Genomic DNA, 22,094 nt, shown 5'->3' with positions numbered 1-22,094 from the left:
AGAGACACACATGAACAGTGTTTGGACCAAACAAAGGACTATAAAAATACCAAAAGTAAAGGGGTCGCGGAGTGATAGTGCCTGATACTTCGGCAGGGATTCGGGTAGATAACCGTTATCAAACCTTAAAGTCTCCTGGTTGTTGAGTAGTTTTGCATGTATAAAGAGAGGAAGCATCCTGGTTTTAAGAGTTGTGTACTGGAAGTTCAAGAGTGTTATGAGGACTGGGTTTCCATGGCGCCTAGATATGCAGAGGGCTGAAGGCCTTGGAGACGTAACCAGGATCGATGTTGAATATAAATGGTTGTAGGTCTGGAACTGAAAAACATTATGAACCACAGGCAGACCCTGTACCATAATATGTTGAAAAATGAACACCATAGTTACTAGCAATCTCTTGCGTTTTTTTGCCCTAATACTTTTGGACAAGCAGCAACTTGTCTACATTGTGGCATGGAAGGACTTGCTTGGATAATCAGTGATCCATTGTCAGGACACTCAACTCGTGTACCCTGTCTTGATGGTGACTCACGTATATTGGATGGCTGAAGGATAATGATATATAAAGAGTAGATTCATTCCATAGATTCTCTAGGGAATGAATATTAATTAGCTGTCTTAAGAGTTACTTATTATAAGTCGTCCCAAGGAAGCCCCCCAGAACACCCCAATTGTGACATCCATCTTCCATTGGATGGTATTGCTGAGATACATGGATCTCATTGCCGCCTTCTCTGAATGCAACTGTAGTGTTGGAAAGCCCTGTCTCCAAGGCTAGTGAGTGCTTGTTCGACGATGTAATCTATGACGCAACTTGCTAGATCGAACCGAGGCCCCAAGTAGGATAACTATGTTTTCAATGAGAGTAGAAAAGGGTTTCGCTATGAGCAGCATTGGCAGACGGATAATCCTTAACCGCAAGGATTGTACTGGCTGAGCTTGCTAGTTTCACAACATAAAAGACAATGACGCTTCCACCACATTCAAGTTAAAATAAGTTTTTTGGTTGTCGTTGCTTTGACAAGAAGCGCATAGCATGCTGTCCAGAGCTTGTACCAGTGCGTGAAAAAAAAAAAAAAAAAAAAAAAAAAAAAAAACATAAATAGCTCATGTGCTCGTCTGCTGTTTGAATATAGTATTTGTCTTTGTGAAGTCAGATGTCAACTCACATCTGGCCAAAAGAGGCTACTCTCAAGGCAGTTGATGAATCAAGCACCAAGCAATAATGAGGATTTCCATTGTCAAACCCCTCTTTTCCAAATTTGAGAAGGGCAAAATGTACTTGGTTGAAATAAATGATTAATACTTTATTATGAAATACCGATTGGATAAGCTTAGTGCTATCGCAACTTTTTCAGCTGTCTTCTCTCTTTCCCCTTTCCCTAAACCGCTAGCTTTGAGCGCAAGAATTGATAATCTGATAACATTGGATGTAGCAGGTTTAACTGAAAGACAAGGGACGACAGCATAGATAACAATCTGCTGGTACTTGTTTAGCCAACGCCCTGTGGTCAATCATGACAAATCATGATTTATCTTACTATCTTCCGAGTTTTAAAAATGGTCAAATAATTTGCAGAAGGTCGATTGTTGAATCCTGAATTCTCAATTACGCGCTGTTATCTCAAGTCGAGAAAACCAAGATTCACTACTCGTTCAAAAGACACAAGTGATATGAGTAGCGCATTCCCAGATGGATTCTGTCTCGTTATCAGGTCTACATATGAGTTAATCGCTCTTGTAGTTATGATTACAATGGGCGAGCTACATACTCACATACCTGATACGATTAATATACTGTTCTCCTTTGCCAAAAGTTGGGCTACATATCTATGACTCTAGTATCAATGTCAAATAGTTCATGTCGCTCCGCCTATGTTAAGCATCAACATCACTGCAGCACACAGTGAAACATACAGTTGATTTATTTTGAAACTTCTGCCCCGCAAAAGAAATCTCAGCTCGCTGTCCTGACACATGGCTTGTAGGTTAAGCCAAGAGACCTCCGTCACATTAGCCCGTTCAAGCCATACTCAGCCATGATGTAAGCTGTATCAATTAAGTAGACCTTAAATGCTAAGGAGAGTGAGTGTAGATATGACGGAAAAGGTTCTCGAAATGCCGACGAATCAGCAAAAAAAACATTGCAAGTAATTCGCTGACCTATTAAGGGCCTGTATCTGCACAAAAAGATTGATGTTTCAAGGATTTAGGACTTTATTGATGATTACAAAACGCCTTCCAGCATCCAAAAGGTGTTCAAGTTGAACGTTTTCCCATTAGTCTTTTTGGCAGCACCATTCTGGCTTTCGTCATGAGTAATTGTTAAGATTATTTCAAGTATCACAACATAATTTGAATTTGCTGCTGAAATGGATACAAGGTGTGAAACAGATGGAAACGAATACCAAAAATTGAACTTGAAGTAACTTCTGCCTTGTTGTCGAAGAATCAACCCGTTTAAGATCATAGGTTCTTCTTCAATAGTCTTACAAAATCGACTTAATGCCTCAGTCGCTGCTTTCAGATCGATTGTTTGGCAGAATATGAGATTAAATCATGAAAACGAAAAACAAATGTTTAAAACAAGAAAAAGTAAAAGTCCTGCCACAACAAGAGTAACCCCGCGAAATGGTTCCGTCGCATGGAACGCGACAGGTGGTTATAATAGATATAAATTGTTATTGTTCTTGGAGTCGGTTGGCGGAGTTTACAGCTTGCAAGGTGGCTCAACGCGCAGTTCGATCAATTGTGCCAGCAACTCGAAATCGATATCCTTGGCTGAAGAAGAAGGACCAATGTACCGTGACTTTCAGCAACAATCCTCATAGTCCGTACTCAAACCCATTGCCGACCATTTCGCCAATTTGTACGGAAGAACTCTTCGTGATCAGAGACAGGTCATATCTGCAGCACAAAGACCTGTCAAAATGCTGGGAGTGACTCCGCCAATCAGTATTGAAGCACCAAAACCTGGAGATATCCACTCAAGTGAAGGTCAGATTGAGAAACAGTAATAATTGAAATGATCTGACATCTGCAGCAGCTCTGATGACAGACCTTATCGCCATGAACCAGTTTGAATCTGATTCTGAGAGAAAGATAAGAGAAAAACTTCTTTCCAATATTGCTCAATTAGTCGTCAAATTTGTACATGATGTCTCCCTAAAGATTGGTATGTCGGAGAAAATGGCCTCAGAGTCTGGTGGACGCATATATACGTCTGGATCTTATCGGTAAGCATAGTTTAATATCGTTTGACGAGGCTTTGGTACTATAGAGCGTGAGCGCTTATGTAGGAAACCTTGTAGTCTTGGTGTACATGGCCCTGGCTCCGATATCGACACAATTTGCGTTTGTCCTCGGCACATCTATCGCGAGCATTTTTTTGGGGAATTTCAAGAGATGTTGCGTGCTTGGCCAGAGGTGACGGAAATAACTGCGGTTACCGGAGCGTTTGTGCCAGTTATGAAGACCGTTATCTCAGGAGTGGAGGTTGATTTGCTATTTGCAAGGGTGAATTTACCAGAGGCGGGAGATTCATTGGATATTGAAAAGGATGAAATATTACGTGGCGTAGATGATGCTTCTCAGAGAAGCTTGAATGGTTTGAATGTTTTGTTCCAAGTTGAGCGAAACTGATCTGAAACCATAGGTCCTAGAGTGACTGACATGATTCTCAACCTTGTCCCAGATGTCACGACTTTTCGTACAGCATTGAGGTCCATTAGATTATGGGCGAGACGTCGTGGAATTTACTCCAATGTATTGGGCTTCCCTGGAGGCGTAGCATGGGCCCTCCTTACCGCTCGAATATGCCAGCTGTATCCCAATGCTACCCCATCCATCATTGTTGGCAAATTCTTTCCAATATACTATCAGTGGTCAGTCTAGTAACTTGAATATACGTGTTGCTCTATATACTAAAGTAGACAAGGAACTGGCCACAGCCGGTTATTCTCAAGAAAATTGAAAATGGCCCGCCAAACATGCAACATGCGGTTTGGAACCCTAAAGTAATTTTTTTTGTTATCTTTTCCTATTTATATCAACACATTTGTAGCTTGATCGACGAGATATGGCGCATCGTATGCCTGTTATCACTCCTGCTTATCCATCTATGTGCTCAACACACAACATCACCGCCTCGACAATGTCTATCATCAGTAAGGAAATGCTGAGAGGTGAGTGACAGCATAGCGAGAGGATTAAGTTGACTGGCTAGCATTTGCTTAGCCATGCAAATAACGGATGACATATTGAGGGAACCGGGTGCTTCCTGGGCCCCCTTGTTTGAAAAAGTCGATTTCTTTAGCATGTACAAAACGTATGTTCAGGTAGTAGCTTCAGCATCAACTGCGGAAGGGATCAAGGATTGGTAAATTGTTCATTTTTCCAACGGAAAGGGCTGATAATTCAAACAGGAGCGGCACTGTTGAGGCAAGAATACGAACTTTAGTACAAGATCTCGAAAACACTGACAGTATATTGACGGCGCATCCTCTGGTAGGCGGTGTAAGCCGCGTGTTTTACTGTACAACGGAAGAGGAACAAGCGGCAGCAAGCCAAGGAGAACTAACTTCGGAGATGATTGACAGAACAGAGGAAGAGGTCACGGATAAGGAACACAGGAATATATTCACCAAAAGCTTTTTCATTGGATTAGAAATCGAAAAAAAGACGAGTGAGTAGGATTTGTAAGTGTAGGATTTGAAACTAATATCAGGTGTAGAAGAAGGAGGTGGAAGGGTATTGAATTTATTTTATCCCAGCAAAAAATTTTGTTCTATGTGCCAAAGTTGGGATAGATATAATGAGATGGAAATGAGCGTTATTTTACGGCCAGCCAAAAGGTTGGATGCCTTCAAAAAGCTCATACAAAGCTGATCGTCTCAGGTCTGACTTGCCATCGTTTGTGTTTCCTGATGGAATACCAATCTCCAAGAAGAAAGCGAAACGACAGCAACAAAACGTGTGTAATAGTGGTGTCATGGCCTTTAACGCTGAATGGGCGCTAGGGATCCGCCGATGCCAGTCTAAGTGATTCGGTTGAGGGCCAAGGTCCGAGTAAACGCACAAAGTAAAGTGTCTAGTCCATATATGAAGTGCGCCATCGCTCATTGTCATCATCAGAGCCGCGCCACCTTCGCCTAATCAAGCCTCAAACCCACGATGCAATGGACTCCCAGTTCAAAACGGTTCGGACCCAGTTTCTTCTAAAATTGGCGAAGAAGTCGACATCAAGCCACCTCCGGGAATTGAAAACTTGCCGCCTTTATCGAATGCCGCCATGTCCTCATTCGCGACTGCAGCAAAGGGTGTAGCTACCACACAAGACTTTAACAAAGAAGGGTTAGTTGTCCTCAATCAGCAATCTACCTTATTATAGTGTATTTGCGGATATACCTCTTCAACCATACTTAATATTTCCTGGCCATGTTCATCACATCCACATTAAGAATCCGCAGACACGATTGTACATTATTATTTATTTCAAAACGTTTGGGAACCGAGAGGAGCGACATGTGCAGAGACTGGGAGCAAACACCGGATTTGCAAGGGCTTCAATTACGTTTCAAATCTTTGTATTGATAAACGTTTGGGCAAGCAAAACTATCATCAAAAAACCTCAACTAGCATGATGCATCTTTATCAACATTTGATAATTGAGTGGTACTTCCAAGACGGGTGCACTTTTTATTAGATCTACCTTAATTCTTGTCGCTTTGCCTTGTAAATTGCCTAACAATACATATAGTACATGCCGTCACCCAACGCGAACAAGCTTGCACGAAGAATGGTAATGTTCGGGTATACTAGAAATGAGCACGCATGCCACTAAACTTCCTGCTACATCTACGAAGGGGAGCAAGCAGTTGGAGAATAACAAATCAGAATCGAATGAGACCAACCCACGTCAGTGGCCTGCTTGTTGAAGGCCTTGACACAGACAGCAGAGGAAGAGTTTGGGGAATGCAAAAGGAGAAAGAATACAAATTTCTACGTGGGAAGAACGTAGAGTGGTGTACATCTCAACTCCTGACATATTTTCACCATTGCGCGGGCCTTAAGCTGATCATTTTGTCGCAACCTTGTTCAATTCGAGGACGTGATATCCAAACATCAAGGCTACTAGAAAATTTTTGCGGTGTATTGTGTATGCTTGAGAGTGGGATACCATAAATCTTGGGACTAGGACAAATGTTTTGTTCAGTCATGAGCAGAGTTTTTCACCGCCCAAAAGCTTGAATGGTAAACTGCATAGAAGTTTGAGGGGAAAGGCAACCGCATTATTTGAGTAAAGTACTGATTACTTGTTTCTGTTCTTTTGAAAATCCAGTAGGTGTAGGGAAAATGTGTCGAATAGGCTTCTTTTGCTACCTTGTTCTTGCTATTCAAAAGGGGCTTTGCACATTAATCCCGTTTGTTCATCAGATTGCCCACAACAGAGCCCGGAAACGACGTTGGAGTACTAACAAGTCACAACGATGAGTTGATCAAAAAACCTGTTAGTAATGAAAATGACTGGAATAAACAGAGCGCAGATATGGTAATGCACCGACTGGATAGACCAAAATTCAGGTGCTGATCAATGTCGATGCGCTTCTGGCTATGAGCTACTTTTCGTTCTGCAACATCTTTTGTCAGTTGACTTTCAGCGTTGGCTGAGGTCGTTTGTGTGCTGTTAGAGTACGCCAGCCACATCTTCCAATATTACTTGATCGATATAACACGTTGAACACATTTGCTCACATAGCTGGTCTGAACCAAATAACACAAACAGTTTGGGGCAAAAAATCATTCGTCAATCATCGTTGATGAATCTGGCCAAGGTGCTGCATCAAGTGTGAATCCTTTTGTATGTGGTGGATGGTAGAGAAACGGGTAATGATTGGTCGGAGGAGCCTGGGCTGCCAATAGGGGTAATTCGTTCCCTTCATCAAGGCGCCTACGCTTTCCCAATGGTGAAAAATCCATTTTCAGTGAATAAAATCTGCGTGGTATTCTATGTCAGAGATTTGGTCGATCAATCGTCAAAGGAACTGCTTGCAAATACTCTTGTCGTAAAAGTTGGCCATTCAGTTTAACTTTGCCAGAACAAAAGCATAATTTTAGGTAGCTTAAATGATCTGTAATATCAGTGAAAGTGAGTAGGTGAGGTCATCATATAAGCGAGGGATTCAGGCCTGCAAAGTACTTACCAAATAATCCTCAGTATGAGATATTGGCCTAGTAAGTAAACAAATGACAGAATTTCTCGAAGTTATACAGGGGGTGATAGATATTGCTTTCAAATAGTTAGGATGTTTTACAGCCACCATCTGTAGAGAATATGATAGGCTGATAACGGAAACGAAGCTGACCGAGAAACGATGGGTCCAATGATAGTGAGCCCAGTATAAGTTTGCATTTGAATGCGAATAAGGGATGAATGTGTCGCTATAGCTAGTTGAAACATCTGCAGACTATCCCAATGCACTTTGCCATGATCTTTCAAAACGTACCAAACCACATAATATACGCGCTTCCAACAGTGTCTCAAGATGCTTGACAGGAGGGATTAGAGATTGTTTGATATCAATTCTGGAAAGACAAAGTCGCTGAGATATATCCTATGATATTTCTGCAGCTTTGAATACTTTGGTCATAATCTTTTATAAAGATGAACGATTAATTAACAGCTCCATGTTATAAATCAAATCAAGCAGATTGGTATTACGTAACCTTCAAATTAACCATTTCGTAGTTGCTTAAAATGTCTATTTGGATTTTCTCTTTATGATTCAATCGAAATTTGCAGCTCATTATGCCCCCCAAAAAACACCAGTCTAGACAAGAACCAAAGCAGGTATGTTTGTGCACTCTCCATGGATAATACTGAGTGACTGCAGAAAGCGGATCAAGTGGACGAAGCTCCTCTCCAAGCTGTCGTTCTCGCTGACTCTTATAACCGCCGCTTCGAAGTCTTATGCGCTGATCGACCTCGAATTCTGTTGCCATTATGCTCCACTCCACTTCTCTCCTGGACATTAGAGAGCCTTAGTCTTAGCAAGGTCAAGCAAGTATTCATCTTTTGTGGTATACATGCCGACAAGATTCGAGCTTTTATTGCGACATCACCATACCGTGCAACACTCGACATCCATTGCTTGGCATCAAAATCCGCAAATTCTGCCGGCGATGCCCTTCGTGAGCTTGACGATATGCATGTGGGTCAGGTTATATACTTTTTACGTTATATTTATCATTTTGAAGTTACTCAATCCTGAAAACCCTTTTATTCTCGTTCACTCTCCTCTTGTCTCCAATTATGATCTCTCGCAAATGGTCCAAGCCCACAAAAAGCGACGCGAGACCGACAAGAACTTCATCATGACAATGGGTATCGGCCATGGTGGTCGTCCTCACTCAGAATCACCCATTATGCTTATACACCCTCCCTCTTCCAGATTGCTACATTACGCTCCTCAATCATTGTCACATGTCCAATCAAGATTAAGGATTCCTTCAGCGCTGTTCTTGGATCCTTTTCCAAAAGATATTGATGAATACGAGATTTGGTCAGGGACATCGCCCTCATCAACTTCTAATAGTGGTGGTTACCGAGACCTTGGTGTTGATATTTGCGAAGCGGATGTTCCAGCCTTATGTACTGAGAACTTTGATTACCATGACCTTCGGAGGCATTTTGTCAATGGCGTTCTAACGAGCGAGCTACTGGGAAAGAAGATTGCAGTGCATGTGGCTGGGGAGGAAGGGGATAAATCTGATTTCAAGTTTGGAGGTGGCAGATACATCGAAAGAGTACGAGATACAAGGACTTTTGGTGAAATCACGTGAGTTGATTTCTGCTGTTCATTAAATAAAACTCAAGTAAAATATAGTCAGGATGTCCTTCGACGATGGGCCTTTCCTCTCGCCCCTGATCTCACCGAACCGGGGGGTGTGCAATATGAGCTCCGATCTGGTAATATTTATATTGCGCGTGAATCAGTTGTGCTTTCGCGAACAACAGCTCTGTCGGGTCCGTTACTTATTGGTCCCCGCTCTACTCTTTCTCAGGATACTATCGTCTCCCAATCTACTCTCGGCGCCGACTGCAGAATTGGACGAGGAACAGTTATAAAAAAAAGCTACCTGTTCGACGACGTGAAAATTGGAAACGACTGTGACGTGGAAGAGTGTATGATTGGGGAAGGTGTTGTTATCGGAGATGGTTGTAAGATTGGAAAGGGCGTATTACTTGGCAATGGTGTCAGACTTGGAAAAGGTGCTGTCGTTCCTGATTTCGCAAGGGTTGGGCGCGAACCATACGCAGAGGGTGGATTCAATTCAGGAGATTCAGAGAATGAAGACGAACAAGAAAAGGATAAGGTGGCCCCTCTTGTCGGTGAAGATTCTGTTGGATATCTCTGGCCAAACGAGGAGGAAGAACTATCTTCAGACTCTGATGACGAGGGCGAAGATACCTATGAACATCCACGGAACAAGAAGCTCTCGCAGCTCGGCCGTCGTCTTTCAAACCTCTCTTCTCCGACTACTTCTGTTTCAACCCTTTCCAACGCCTCTTCTTCCACACCTAGTACACCTTTATCAATAGCTTCTTCTACATCCTTACCAGATATGCCCTCTCTCACGCTGGATGCTGGGCCGCCACAAGTATTCTATCGTGAAGCCGTAGATTCCTTACAAAGAGCTTGGGAGGAAGACCATAAGATTGAAAACGCTCTTTTAGAATTACGTACCCTGGTAATGGGTTACAATGCTGGTCTTGATAGAGCAAGAGAACAAGTCATCAATTTCCTATTATCCAAGGTTGATGCGTCCGGCCCAGCCGCTTCTGTTCTTGCATCGTCTACAAAAGTTCTCTCTCGCTGGGGAGGCTTAATCACCAACCTCACTGGTTCAAATCCTGTCCAAATTATCTTGGACGCACAATTCTTTGTTCTCAATCATCCATCCTATATCCCTATTTTTGGTATTCTCCTTCGAGCCTTCTACGAGACAGATATTGTTGGAGAGGACGAGCTTATTGATTGGAGAGAATCGAAGGCTAGTAGAGGAGAAGAACTGTCCAAGGACAGACAGAATGAGACAGACTCATGGAAGGAGATTTGGACCAGAGGTAAGGGGTATGTCGATGTTCTTGAAAGTATGGAAAGCGAGGATAATGAGGAGGATGAAAGTGATGAGGAGGGGGAATTCGAAGAGAGCGATTAGACTTTTGGAGCAGATAATGTCATACATACATATACATCTAACTAAGCTGAACGTTCACAACAGTAAGAAGCATTGACTTTCTTAGTGTATCAAATTATTTTGTTACAAAATTCTGACATTGAGCGTTGAAGCAGTTCACGTCTAAGTGGCTCATAGACGTCGCTGTGGGTAAGGGTAAGCTAAAAAGCTACCTGTGCAGTCCCAATAGAAAGGGAAGAAGCATGCTTCCGCTGTTGCTGTTACAATCTCAAGGGTTGAGGTGGCAAATTACTTTCATGCTTTTCAACTGATCTTTGGCAGAGTATGTGTAGGCATAGTGCATAATTTGAGGTAGATGACCCAATACTAGATATTGAGCTGTTAAACAATACGAATTTCACAACAAAACTTGTCGCAAGGCTACTATCAAGAAACTGGCTATGAAGAGGTCTTTCAACCGGGCCAGTAGCTAACGAAACCAAGCATATGTTTGCTCTATGCACACCTGTGAAGGGAATAGTCTCTTAGTGAGAGGCATATTCCTGATTAACGGTGCAAATTTCACTGTAAGGAAAAGAAAAGAAAAAGAAAAAAGTGAGATGAGAATTTTAACAATTGTCAGTATAGAGATTACGTAACAGTGAACGCGGTAGTCTGTGCGTTAGTCTACCCCGGTTGACGCAACCCGAATAAAACGCGTCTGTCTCGAATTTTTAGATATGAAGAACGTACGTCGCGACTGTTTTGTTTCAACTTTTGTTCTTTCTTTCATTTTAGGCGGTAAGATTGCTGAGTAGGAAGGCAATATCTCGGCACTATTCTCATATGTTTCAGCAACAAAACCAGCAGAGTAATACACCAGATCAAAATGGCAGTCAGAGTCAATCAGGCAGCCAAAATCCGTCCTCTTTACTGAGCGTATACCCATTCATGACTTATGCCCCGACTGCCCGTGGTATGTTGTTTCTCAATCATTGGCCTTGCTTGTGATATTGATTTTTTGTCCACAGTCGCTCAACATCTTTCATCTCACTCAGTCTATTCAGAAAATGCTCCGTCAGTCTATGACATGTACCCACAGTATGCCCAAGCTTTTGAGAAGATGGACAACCCGAAAAGCTTCCAAGATTGGCAAATAAGACATGACGCTGAAGTCAAAGTATGTAATGCAGTAAAGAAAAGCGGGAGTATAAGCTATGGATATCAGCTGAGGTGTGTAAGACCTATACTGGAACTGAGGAGTAAATTTCTAATGTTGGTAGTCAACTACCTTCTACACCTCTTACAAACAGCTATCAGCAAGCACCACCAACGCCTGTATCTAACCCTCAGCTCCCATATGCACAGCCCCAAGCCATAGCATATAATTACCTATCTTCATATTTACCTCATACTCCAAACTCCCTAGGAGGCGCGACCAGATTAGGTACATTTGATTCAGACTTTGAAAGACAAGCAGCCAAAGATCGTTTTGAGGAATTTATAGACAGCACTTTGTCAAATTCAATTCCTCAAAAACAGCTTCATACACCAGAGGTCATAGTGTCATCTCAACACCATATGTCGTCTCGAGCGCAGCAACACGTAAAGGCTCCCAATCAACCACTATTCCCTTTAACACCTCAAAAGCCACTTACCGACCGAGAACAGCAGTCTCAGTCGCAACTTCCTTCTCACTCTGCGTCATATCCTCTAGCTCGCTCTTCAATTTTCTCGTTTTCTACTGACGTGTCACAAAATCGACCTTACTCGACGCCGTTGCGTATGGCTCAGGGGGGCTCGCCCCAAAAACGCAATCTAGCATCAATCATGGCCATGCGCTCTCCTAACCTATCAACGTCTGCTGTCTCTACCCCTACTCACAATAGCGTTGTGACCTCGCCTTTTCCACCGTCTTCTCCCGATTCCATGAATCTTCCTGGATCTTCGCCATCAAAGCGCCCAAGAGCAAGCAAAGACATCTCCCCTACATGGGCGTCATCCAAAACTACGAGCGAAGAGATAGGACTAGGTAGATTGAACATGGGAGAGCAAAGTATCAACGCTAGCCCATCTGAAGTGACACATGGGAAACCTAAGATTATACTCAGGATACCACTACGGCCTCCACTGCCTGCTGTTAGTCAGCAGACTTCTGATACTCTGAGTGCACAAAGTGAAGATGAGGAAGAAGAAAACGAACTAGGTTGGAGCGACGTGGAGAAGAAAGATACAAACGGGGACATCAGGGTGGAGTTGTCCAGTCCAGCACCGGGTTATACTAGTATGCAAATGTCAATGAGTGGAAGAACTGGTGGGAGAGATATGCGTTGTACGTATCATTCCACTTCGTTCATTATGTTCGGGAATTGCTAATAGATCAAGCAGCATTGTGGCAGAAATTGCAATCCCTTATCGAAGATATATTTGAGGAACTTGATTCTCTTCCAATCGGCGCCAGTTCAGGTCCATTGGACTCTGTCAATACCAAGTTCTTCTCGTCTGCATCCAAAGATGGTCCTCTGCTCTCATGCGAGATTATGTCAAAGTTAATCCGCTATGTCATTCGTGTTCAGGCGATACAAAAGAAATGCAAGCCAAATGGCAAAGACGAGGGCGACTGGGATTTAGACATTATCAACAGATTGTTGAAGCTGTTGGAAAGGCGCATGAAGGCAACAAAAGACTTAATAGTCTTCCCTGAAGATAGAAAAGCTGTCATCATTATAGAAGAAAAGTCAAGAAGGGGTAAAAGAGGGAGTGGTTCATCTCCACCAATTGAGGATTCAAAGGGAAAACTCCCAGTTGATGTTGGGATGTGCGAGGTTAATCTTGCGACAATGAAAGGCGGCGCAGCTGCGGCTGAATGCTGTTTAACATTATTAGATTCTATGGGGCTATCAAAACAGGTGAACATTTTTCTGGTACCTTTTGTGTGAGAACTAATAAATAAAAGGTATACTCTGAGGATATGCTGTCTACATGTGTTCAGATGATTAAAGAACAATTTGTTCAGATAATCATGCCTGTACTGCATGGTCTAGCTGGAGAAAGTAAGTTTTATGACAAAGCATGGAGGTGTCTTATGTTTTTGTAGAAATCTCTTCATCATATCTTACATTCATAATACAGCACGAACATGCGCTGAGAAATGGAAAAACCAAATTATCGATCACTCATTCACCTTACTTTTATCATCCTGTCATCTCGTCCATTGCTCAATCAGTTTGCTCTGCATTGCCGCATCTCACTTCTCTTGTTAGTTGCGAAAAGTTCAGCTTTTCTGAATCGCTTGTCATCCAAAACGTGTTTTTGGCCAAGGAACCCTTGTTTATTACGGAAATTGCTGGAAAAAAGCAAAATGACAGAGAGAACATGGCTATAGTAAAAAAGCTGAGATTGGAGGCCCTTGCATTGTTGAGAGGTGTTTTTTCGAGATATGAGTCTCATAGACAGTGGATTATTGAGGAAGTCCTGAGCTCCTTGGTGGGAAAACTGGGCCAGAGCCATGATCAAGCGATGTACCAGCTTGCGAATGGCAAGTCTATACATGCCGTATCTGCACTACTGCTGCAGCTAATACAGGCATCTGCGAGCGGGACTTCGGTGAAAATTCGGAATATATACTCGTTTGCAGCTAACATGGAATCTTTGGAAGCTGAAGAAAAAGAAAAAGAAAAATTCTTGGAGGAGACGAGGATGTGTGCCGAAACTATAGAAGCCTCTCTTAGATCAGCCACATTAGTAGTAGGCTACATACTCAGCAAAGCCACTAGCACCAAGACCACCAAAACATCGCTTGATACTGACTACAAGACTATCCTCACTCTTTTCATCAATGATCTCCTCGCTGTTCTCTATCGCCCAGAGTGGCCTGCAGCATCATTATATCTCAGCGTATTGACCAAGATTATGATCAACTCCTTGGATGAATCGAAGACTGGCACTGATGCTATAGCTGCTAAAAACATAGCGTTGGAGTATCTTGCAGATATCGCGGCTACGTTAAAAGGGCTAGGGATAGGAATGCTCAAGGAGACCCGAGTGTCTACCCTAGATGAAGTATGTGCCTTTTGATCGCTTTTTGCCATCTAATCCAGCTTCTGGCTAGGTTGTTTCGCTAGCCGACCTTGATGGCCTCAAAAAGCTTTTATCATCTCACCTCTGTGTTCGTACATTTCTAAATACGGCTGCTCGTGATGATAGGTCTTTTGGATGCTCGTTGGAAATGACTTCTATCATATGGGCGCAGGAACTTCAGAGTGGTATCAAAAAAACCGCAGCTGTTATAGAAAATCTTTCCCAAGAAACAAACGACGAAGCTCTGGAAACAGCAAAGAGACTACGAAATATCTTAAAAATTTTGAAGAACACTCTGAGAGAAATTTGGTTAGCTGATGATAGGATTTTCGAAGTCAAGTTAATAACGTTTACTGGTGAAATCAGAGCATTTAGTTGACAAGGAGTTTAGTGATCCTCAACAAAGCGAGCAAGCTGTACAAGCTTCAATTGCTGTCTCTCGTGGTCGATCTTTACAGAACGCATCTGACCCTATTCTTCATGCCTTGCTCACCACCCTTGGAACTTCTTCGATTGGCCTCCGAATAAAAGCACTTCGTGGAGTTAGTAGTATCATTATGGTCGATCCAGATTTACTTCAATTAGTGATTTTTAAATCAAGTGAAAATGAGTCATGTTGACAAGTTCGCAGCATTACATTCGAGCCGCTCTTGAAGAAAGGCTTTCAGATGTTTCCCCTGGCGTCCGCGATGCAGCCGTAGAACTCATCGGAAAGTATCTTGTGCAAAACCCGGAGCTTGCTTCTCAGTATTACCCCCAGATTGCTCTACGTACAATGGTATGTCAATTGAACTAGCAGATTGCCGTTCTGCCATCTTGCTGATAGCACTTATAGGATACTGGTCTTAGTGTGCGTAAAAGAGTGATCAAAATCCTGAAGGGTATATTTGCGAATATGGAAGAAAAGAAAATGCAGGTCGATATTTGTTGCAGGCTAATTGCTCTGATTGACGATCAAGATCCTGGAATAATAGTCGGCCCTGTTTCATCTACTTATGGTTGATCCCCACTGAACCTTTTATAGGATTTATCAGCAAAAACTTTGACAGAATTGATCTTTTCAGAGGAGGGAGGAAATACAGCAAGTCTGTTAGTTGAGATAATGGATGATTACAGAGGGTCACAAGCTGTACTTGAGAAGGCCACGAACGAGGTACGGCCTAAATACGATCTTTACTATAAGACTTTCCCTCACTCCAGAAAAAATCGCAGGTATTTCAAGAGTGCAAAAACATTGGCCAAAAGGCCCGATTTGGGAAGATTATCAATGACCTCGTCTCTCATTTGATAGACGCTACTGAGCAAACTGAGTTTGATACACTCAATCATATTCGAGCCATCTGGCTTCTGGTTACCAGTGACCCGACGCAAATTGACCCACAGAAAGCTAGCATCTTGTTGACGTATCTTCGGCCACCAACAAATGTGAGACAGGTTGTTGATTTGCATTGATCTTGTGCTGACGATGGCATAGCTCGAAGATCAAACAGTCAATGAGCTACTACTCCGTATTTTCCAAAAAACTATCCCGCGAATGCCCCGTACTGCGTCCATGTTCGCTCAAGATCTTACAAAAGCCCTCTTGCCCATGATCACAAGACCTGCAGGTGGCTTCCAATCCTTACGCGAAGTTATAGGTTGTCTATGTGTGGTCACAAATAATCTCACAAAGGACTGGATGAGAGTGCTCTCCGTGTTGAAGGCTTGTGTAGCGAGGATCAAACCATTGTGGCAACAAATGAGAACAGCCAAAGGGCAATCTATAGCTCTCAATCCTGCCATTGCAATGACGCTCTATATTACTGCGTTGATAGTAGAGGGTTGTAACATGGACGAGATTGCAAAGGTTGATACAAGTAGGTTGTCTGCGTAGATAATTTTCAAAAATAACTGACAATATCAAGCTGTTGGCATTGAGCTACAAAAGTTGTCGACTCAGCCCATCCATGAATACCTTTATGAGATTTATCTTGACTTTACCCACGTTTCCTCTGCTCATTCTACTCCAACCCTATGCCTCGGTGCTCTCTTCCGGTCTTATCCAATTCTGATGTCTCGACCGGAAACCACAAGTTGGATGAAGACCATCTTTGATTCAGATGACCAGGATTCTCAAGCAAGGCTTCTGGGCATTATCAACGAGTTTCTGATCTCAGAAGCTAAGAAAAGGGCCGAGGGCGCAATAGTCAAGAAGGACGTAAATCTCTTAATTGGAAGTGCTAGAGAATTGCAAGATTCAGAGTAAGTACAAATGTCCGTATATACGAACGCCTAGCCTTATATCATACTACAGCCACTCAACCACAATAGTCCAAAATAACATAGCAGAAATATTTAATTGCGCAAAGTCCCAGCATGGCCCAACTCAAAATTCTGCGCTGGATATTTTGACCTTTGTTGTCAATCAAGGCCTGTTTTCTCCAGTCCATGTAAGCATATACTATATTTTAAAGTGAAGTAAACTTATAGATGATAGACCGTTCCCATACTCGTGTCTCTCGAGACTGCTGAAGATCCTGTTATGGCTGAGCGTGCCCTCGCTCTCCACCAAGCTCTACATATCAAGCACGCCAGTATGATTCATGTACTGTTTATGGATTCTGCAAAAGCTTCACATGAGTACCAGCGAGGGATCACTGCGGAACCTACCGGCCATCGCAATGGCGTTGCTTTATTTTCCAGCTGGTATGGATTATTGACAGAGAAAAGGGCTTGGAGACATGATTTTCTCAAGACACTATGCCGCGCTTTTGATAGTGATCTTGAAAGCAAAGTAGTCAGTCTTTATTGTTATCTTAGCAATAAATCTAACTGTGTGTAGGATGTTGACTTCGTACTCTATGTCGCGGAGAACCTGGCTACTCTTGACTATAAACTCCAAGAGGAACCGATGACTGTGGTGCAAGCACTAACTCGTGTTGTTTCGACCTGCTCTCACTTGGCTACTATCATGGAAGAAACATCAATAGAGGGTGAGAACCTATCGGTCCTTGGAGAGATACAGGTATGTCTCGGGAAAAATAGCGGAGAGACAGTTGCTGCAGCTAGACTTGCGGATGCAAGTATTGTTGTGGGACTAGCGTTATTGGTTAAGAATCACTTAATAAAATTATACCATCTACCTGAAGAGTATGTTAGCATTTTTATTTCCTTGCTAACTTGAAATTTCATAGCAAATGCGTGAGCCACGTACCTGGAAAGAAATCTGTCATTGGTGAGAAGCCAACTCAACGGCGAGGTATGCCAGTGCTGGACCTCAATAGGATGCCGCTAGTAAGAGGTGTGACGACTGTGGGAGAATTCAAGGAACAACAAGCCGCAGTAAGTGACAGACGTCTTGTAAGGGCGTGAGCTGATATGTGCAGTTTTTAAATCTTTTACAAGAAGATGGGACTCTATCTGGAGAAGAACAAATGTAGAGGACGTGACATTGTCAGTACAATGTCGATCATGTTGTAGTTGTGTTTCACATTCATGTTGGGGTTTATAGGTTTCACAAGAATAGCTGTATTTTCATATTTATGTCCTGATATGGCATTATGCATGTGCACACCATTTTCATGATAGCATACACTGTTAGTGAGCTGCTATATGAGAAAATTTCCAGTAGTTTTTCATTTGATCATATGTCGGTCACTGATTCTGCCCCCAAAAAGGTTTCTTTGCAGCCCTATAGCCAATGTTGAACATATCCAACAAATAGACAAAGAATAAAAGACCATTACAGGACTTGAGACACAAGTCTTTTGAGTTTCGATTTTGAAATCTCGATAATCTGCTTACTTCATCAATAGACTGGCCATTATGTCCTCTCAAAAGGTTGCTGGCATGTAAAGTACTACTAACCCCGAGGTGTTTCAGCTAGTCCATTGGTGCGTTCTATCTGACCAGCTTATCGCTAAACAGCATTCACCCATGGCAAAGAGAATGATCAAAGCTGAACTGAACCACAAATGATGACCAATGTCGTAGTTGACCTTCATTACTCATTTCATGCCAAACGTTCAACTCTTGCATGAGCTACACATCAACAATGAGAATGCAAAAAGTATGTCTATCATACAACCCCATTGTAGTCTTTCACGACAATGTACATCACATTTACCAATTCTTGATCTGGTAGATGACCTTTTCTTTGAACGTAAAGTTTTTGTATCGCATCTCCTCTTCGTCTTCTTCATCAATGTCATGGAACTCACGAGCACCAGTGGTGAGGTCCATCTCGTGCATCTTGACATGTTTGGATTTATAGACAACTGTTGGCAGGGTCAACATTGGTGCGCAACGTCAAACCAATCAACTTACACTTGTAGCCAAAGTAGCCAATGACATAGATGGGAATGCCAATGTAGTTGGTGATAAACGACTTGTAAGACCATGGCATAAAAGAATCGAAGCCCTTGAAAAAGCAAACCAGGCAAGAGAAGAAGAGAGAGAAATAGGTGAGGTAGGGCTGAAGGGGAGATTTATAGGGGAGAGTGTCGCGAGAGACGCCCTGCGCCTTCATACCACGCATAAATGCGATATGAGAGGCAAGGATAGACACCTGGACCGACATATCAGCCGACGTTCGGCACAAGCAGCAAAACTCACCCAGGTTAGACCTCCAAAGATGGTTACCGAGTTGACGAAATAGTTGAACACCTCCAGAGCATTGCTGCTCGCAACCAAATACGCCAATCCCATAAACATACCAGTAAAGATGAATGCCACCCAAGGTACACCACGTTTCGTACATTTGGTAAAGATGCGAGGCGCATTGCCGTCTTTGGCCATACCATACAGTGTCCGCGAAGCAATGTACTGATCCGAGTTGGCAGCAGACATGGTAAAGATCAAGATACTACACCTGTCAGCACCAGATAAACCAATCCTGACGACATACCACGCATTGATCAAAGCTGGCAAGCCCTTGATCCCCGCCGTATTGATAGCGACCACAAACGGAGAGGCAGAGGCGCCGCCTGAAGTACCCTTCTTGGCTGCCTGAGCCAAAAGAGGCGAGGAAGAGTCAACAACCATGCCGACGAGCAACGTGGAGAGAATGTAGAAAAAGATGATTCGGAAAAAGGTCTTTTTGATAGCAGACGGGACAGTTTTTCGCGGGTTCTAAGCACTTTAGCGATGAATCACTCAATCACCTTACCTTTGCTTCACCGACAGTGACACCAATCAACTCTGTCCCCGTGTAGGCAAACAGCGCCAAGACGACAGCGTTGACAAAGCCGAGAAACTTGCCCAGGTCGCCTTCACGCTTGTAAGGCTTGAAAGCCTTCCCATCCTTCCAATGCCTGAACCCGATCCTCTCCTGCCCGGGCACACCTCCCAAGTCGATAATGAGCGCAAGCAAGATGAGGCCCGTCAACGTGATGATCTTGATAAACGACAGCCAAAACTCAACCTCGCCAAACCACCCGACACCGAGACAATTGATGGCAACCACAAAGACAATGAGAATCGTCACCCAAACGGCACCATTGATGGAATCGTTCCAGTATCGGATGACAAGCGCGCCTGCCACAATCTGGTTCGGAGATAAGATTAGATACTGCAGATCGTTAGCGCAAGCCACTAAAGGACCCCCTTTGAGAACGTGCCTTGCAGAGATAGATAAGAGCCGTCGCGAATCCAAACGCTGGATCAACGCATCGTGTGGCATGCCCGGCAAAGCCTTTCTTGGACGGATACTTGGTCGACATTTCGCCCAACGCCATCTTTGAACCGTCAGCAGAGCGCTCGAGGATGCACGACTCACCATGACACCAGAGCAGACGATGCCCATGATGACATACGAGATAAACAGAGTCGCTGGGCCATTCCTCGCGAGACTTGTCCCGCTCCCAATCACGAGTCCTGTCCCGATGGCTCCACCAAGCGCAATCATACTGAGCTGCCGAGGAGACAGAGCCCGATGGGTCTCTTCCTCTTGAGGAACGATTTCCTCCTGGGCGTCGGCAGCGTATGGATAAGTCACATTAGCCTCCACCTTTTCAGACTCCTTGTCATAGCCGTATGGGGCCTGACTCGTGTCTTTTGTGTTGGCCATTGTACTCCTTTTTTTTTCTTTTTGGTATATAGCGGGAATAGAAAGATGTGATGAGAAACAAGTGTCGCTTTATATATACTGCTGCCATTTTCTCCCTGGAATTTTCCAACACTTTTTTTTTTCAATCAATTTCCAATATCAGTTCCGGCCGGCCAATCAGAGAATGAGAAAATTATATTGAAAAAAAAAAGAATATATATATTTTTCGGCCCCGGAGATGGAGTATTTCCCCACAAACCATCCCTGATGTCCGATCAGCAGGGATTTGGCACCACGTGGCAATTAAGCGAGATAGGTAATAACGGCGTTATGGATGAGAGACAATAGGAAAACGGATAACCATCGCATCAAAGTGGATTAAAAAACATGGCTGACTCTCTAATCACGTGCAACATATAACCACGACACATTCAAGATCTCGCCTACTAAAAGAGAGTCACGCCAGCGATAGCGACACTTCCAGCCAACCCAGCCAGCACTCCCACCGAGAGCAGCGAGACACCGACAGGCCCGCTGGAGCGAGAGATGAGTGTCGAGGCGTTCGTCATCGACACCATCTTGAAAAACATCAGCCTCTGCCTCCCATGACAAGAAACAACGGACCGGTACCCTGCTCGTGTCATTCCCTTGGTAGGCCCAACCAGTGACCCCATCGCCTCCCTGCTCGCCTTGGCCACACGTGATCTTGACACTCTTGAGGGTATTCCAAAAGTAACCGTTGGAAACGTAGTCACCGTTGGACCAGTCAATGAGGCCTCCCGCCCAGCTAATCGTGCCTGGGGCATTTGCGGACGTTCCGGCAGGCCAGATGGAAATTTGGACCCGCGAAGGGGTGGACGGGAATTTGCTGCCAGGTCAGATCGAGCTGGACACATTGACTCACTATTGAGAACCGTCGGGAGAAAGCGTGTCGGCCTTTTTGACGGTGCGGACGACGGTGCCGTCAATGATCCAGTTGATATAATCTTGTTGCCATTCAAACTGACCGTCGTCAGCTCCGACGGCGTAGACAGACTCACGGTGTAGGTATGGAAATTAGCAGACGCGTCTGAAGAAATGGAGCTCGAGGCACCCTCTGTCGCAGAGTCTACCCATCAGCACATTTCTACCCTCCCGACTTACAGTTTGCAACACCGAGGAACCAATAATTCGTCTGTACCGTGCTGACATTTGTCCCTGGCCATTCCCAGTCAATCTCATCCTTGACGTCGCTCATCGTGATCGCAGCGGTCACGACGCCAGCCCATTTCGAGCTCTCCAGGGTAAAGTCCACTGTGCCATAATGAATGTATCGGGTCGACGAGATCTTGGTGCCGGCATTATCTTGCTTGAGGATCAGCCGCGCCCCGTCCCGGTCCGGTACCAAGGAGCCGGTGTTGACTGTCCCGTTAGCGCACGCCAAACCCTTGTCCACTCACCAACCCAGTCGTACGCGGTTGCGTTGCCGTTGTACGCGCTCCCATTCATCTGGACCCGGCTGAGGTCGGTAAAGTCTGTCTCTTGCGACATACAGATAGGATTCGCCCGACACGACGTCAGCTGGTGGGAGTCTACACCCGTCAGCCTCGCCCTCATCCCTAATACGTACACAGCGGCTCGCACCCTCCCAGACAATAGCTGCCCTTGCCACAATACCCATACTCTGAGCAACAGGGAGCCGAGGCAGGACACAGGCTTGTGGCGTTGCATGCCTGGGCAAGCGTCTCTGGCAGCCACACGAGCACTGCCAGCATCAGCAGGGTGGCGGCTCTCAACATGTTGACTGGGATGATACAAAAGAGAAACAGAA

General features: G+C 44.0%; 6 protein-coding genes across 6 annotated transcripts; 3 read left to right on the top strand and 3 right to left on the bottom strand.

Moving 5' to 3' along the window:
• Window positions 1-1,299: 1,299 nt before the first annotated feature.
• On the bottom strand, window positions 1,300-2,041 carry L203_102793 (uncharacterized protein; the record flags this gene model as incomplete). Its single annotated transcript, XM_066212213.1, has 7 exons — window positions 1,300-1,482; window positions 1,542-1,604; window positions 1,650-1,717; window positions 1,773-1,780; window positions 1,827-1,873; window positions 1,918-1,981; window positions 2,034-2,041. The coding sequence occupies 7 exons, from the start codon at window positions 2,039-2,041 to the stop codon at window positions 1,300-1,302; spliced, it is 441 nt and encodes a 146-aa protein (XP_066068310.1).
• Window positions 2,042-2,930: 889 nt separating this feature from the next.
• L203_102792 (uncharacterized protein) lies at window positions 2,931-5,389 on the top strand (the record flags this gene model as incomplete). The annotated part of the gene is made up of 12 exons (XM_066212212.1): window positions 2,931-2,997; window positions 3,047-3,236; window positions 3,312-3,607; window positions 3,656-3,884; window positions 3,938-4,016; window positions 4,064-4,184; window positions 4,237-4,378; window positions 4,425-4,684; window positions 4,733-4,853; window positions 4,897-4,972; window positions 5,019-5,080; window positions 5,134-5,389. The coding sequence occupies 12 exons, from the start codon at window positions 2,931-2,933 to the stop codon at window positions 5,387-5,389; spliced, it is 1,899 nt and encodes a 632-aa protein (XP_066068309.1).
• Window positions 5,390-7,807: 2,418 nt separating this feature from the next.
• Window positions 7,808-10,221, top strand: L203_102791 (uncharacterized protein; the record flags this gene model as incomplete). The annotated part of the gene is made up of 4 exons (XM_066212211.1): window positions 7,808-7,849; window positions 7,893-8,210; window positions 8,257-8,837; window positions 8,886-10,221. 4 exons carry the CDS (start codon window positions 7,808-7,810, stop codon window positions 10,219-10,221), a joined length of 2,277 nt encoding a protein of 758 aa, XP_066068308.1.
• Window positions 10,222-11,025: 804 nt separating this feature from the next.
• L203_102790 (uncharacterized protein) lies at window positions 11,026-17,678 on the top strand (the record flags this gene model as incomplete). Its single annotated transcript, XM_066212210.1, has 19 exons — window positions 11,026-11,155; window positions 11,211-11,412; window positions 11,463-12,511; window positions 12,568-13,088; window positions 13,136-13,232; window positions 13,277-14,241; window positions 14,291-14,598; window positions 14,651-14,843; window positions 14,891-15,037; window positions 15,095-15,232; window positions 15,284-15,412; window positions 15,472-15,684; window positions 15,734-16,115; window positions 16,164-16,500; window positions 16,553-16,688; window positions 16,736-17,035; window positions 17,081-17,388; window positions 17,433-17,580; window positions 17,625-17,678. 19 exons carry the CDS (start codon window positions 11,026-11,028, stop codon window positions 17,676-17,678), a joined length of 5,757 nt encoding a protein of 1,918 aa, XP_066068307.1.
• A 682-nt stretch (window positions 17,679-18,360) lies between these two features.
• On the bottom strand, window positions 18,361-20,305 carry L203_102789 (uncharacterized protein; the record flags this gene model as incomplete). The annotated part of the gene is made up of 7 exons (XM_066212209.1): window positions 18,361-18,515; window positions 18,565-18,805; window positions 18,853-19,102; window positions 19,145-19,332; window positions 19,406-19,807; window positions 19,857-19,946; window positions 20,015-20,305. 7 exons carry the CDS (start codon window positions 20,303-20,305, stop codon window positions 18,361-18,363), a joined length of 1,617 nt encoding a protein of 538 aa, XP_066068306.1.
• A 425-nt stretch (window positions 20,306-20,730) lies between these two features.
• Window positions 20,731-22,062, bottom strand: L203_102788 (uncharacterized protein; the record flags this gene model as incomplete). Its single annotated transcript, XM_066212208.1, has 6 exons — window positions 20,731-20,862; window positions 20,909-21,152; window positions 21,325-21,392; window positions 21,474-21,685; window positions 21,728-21,855; window positions 21,908-22,062. 6 exons carry the CDS (start codon window positions 22,060-22,062, stop codon window positions 20,731-20,733), a joined length of 939 nt encoding a protein of 312 aa, XP_066068305.1.
• Between the last annotated feature and the right edge of the window lie 32 nt (window positions 22,063-22,094).

This window comes from Cryptococcus depauperatus, chromosome 3 (genome assembly GCF_001720195.1).
Source record: "Cryptococcus depauperatus CBS 7841 chromosome 3, complete sequence".
In the NCBI taxonomy this organism is placed as follows: Eukaryota; Fungi; Basidiomycota; class Tremellomycetes; order Tremellales; family Cryptococcaceae; genus Cryptococcus; species Cryptococcus depauperatus.
Note: the sequence above shows the minus strand (reverse complement) of the source record. Positions and strands in the feature narration are given on the sequence as shown.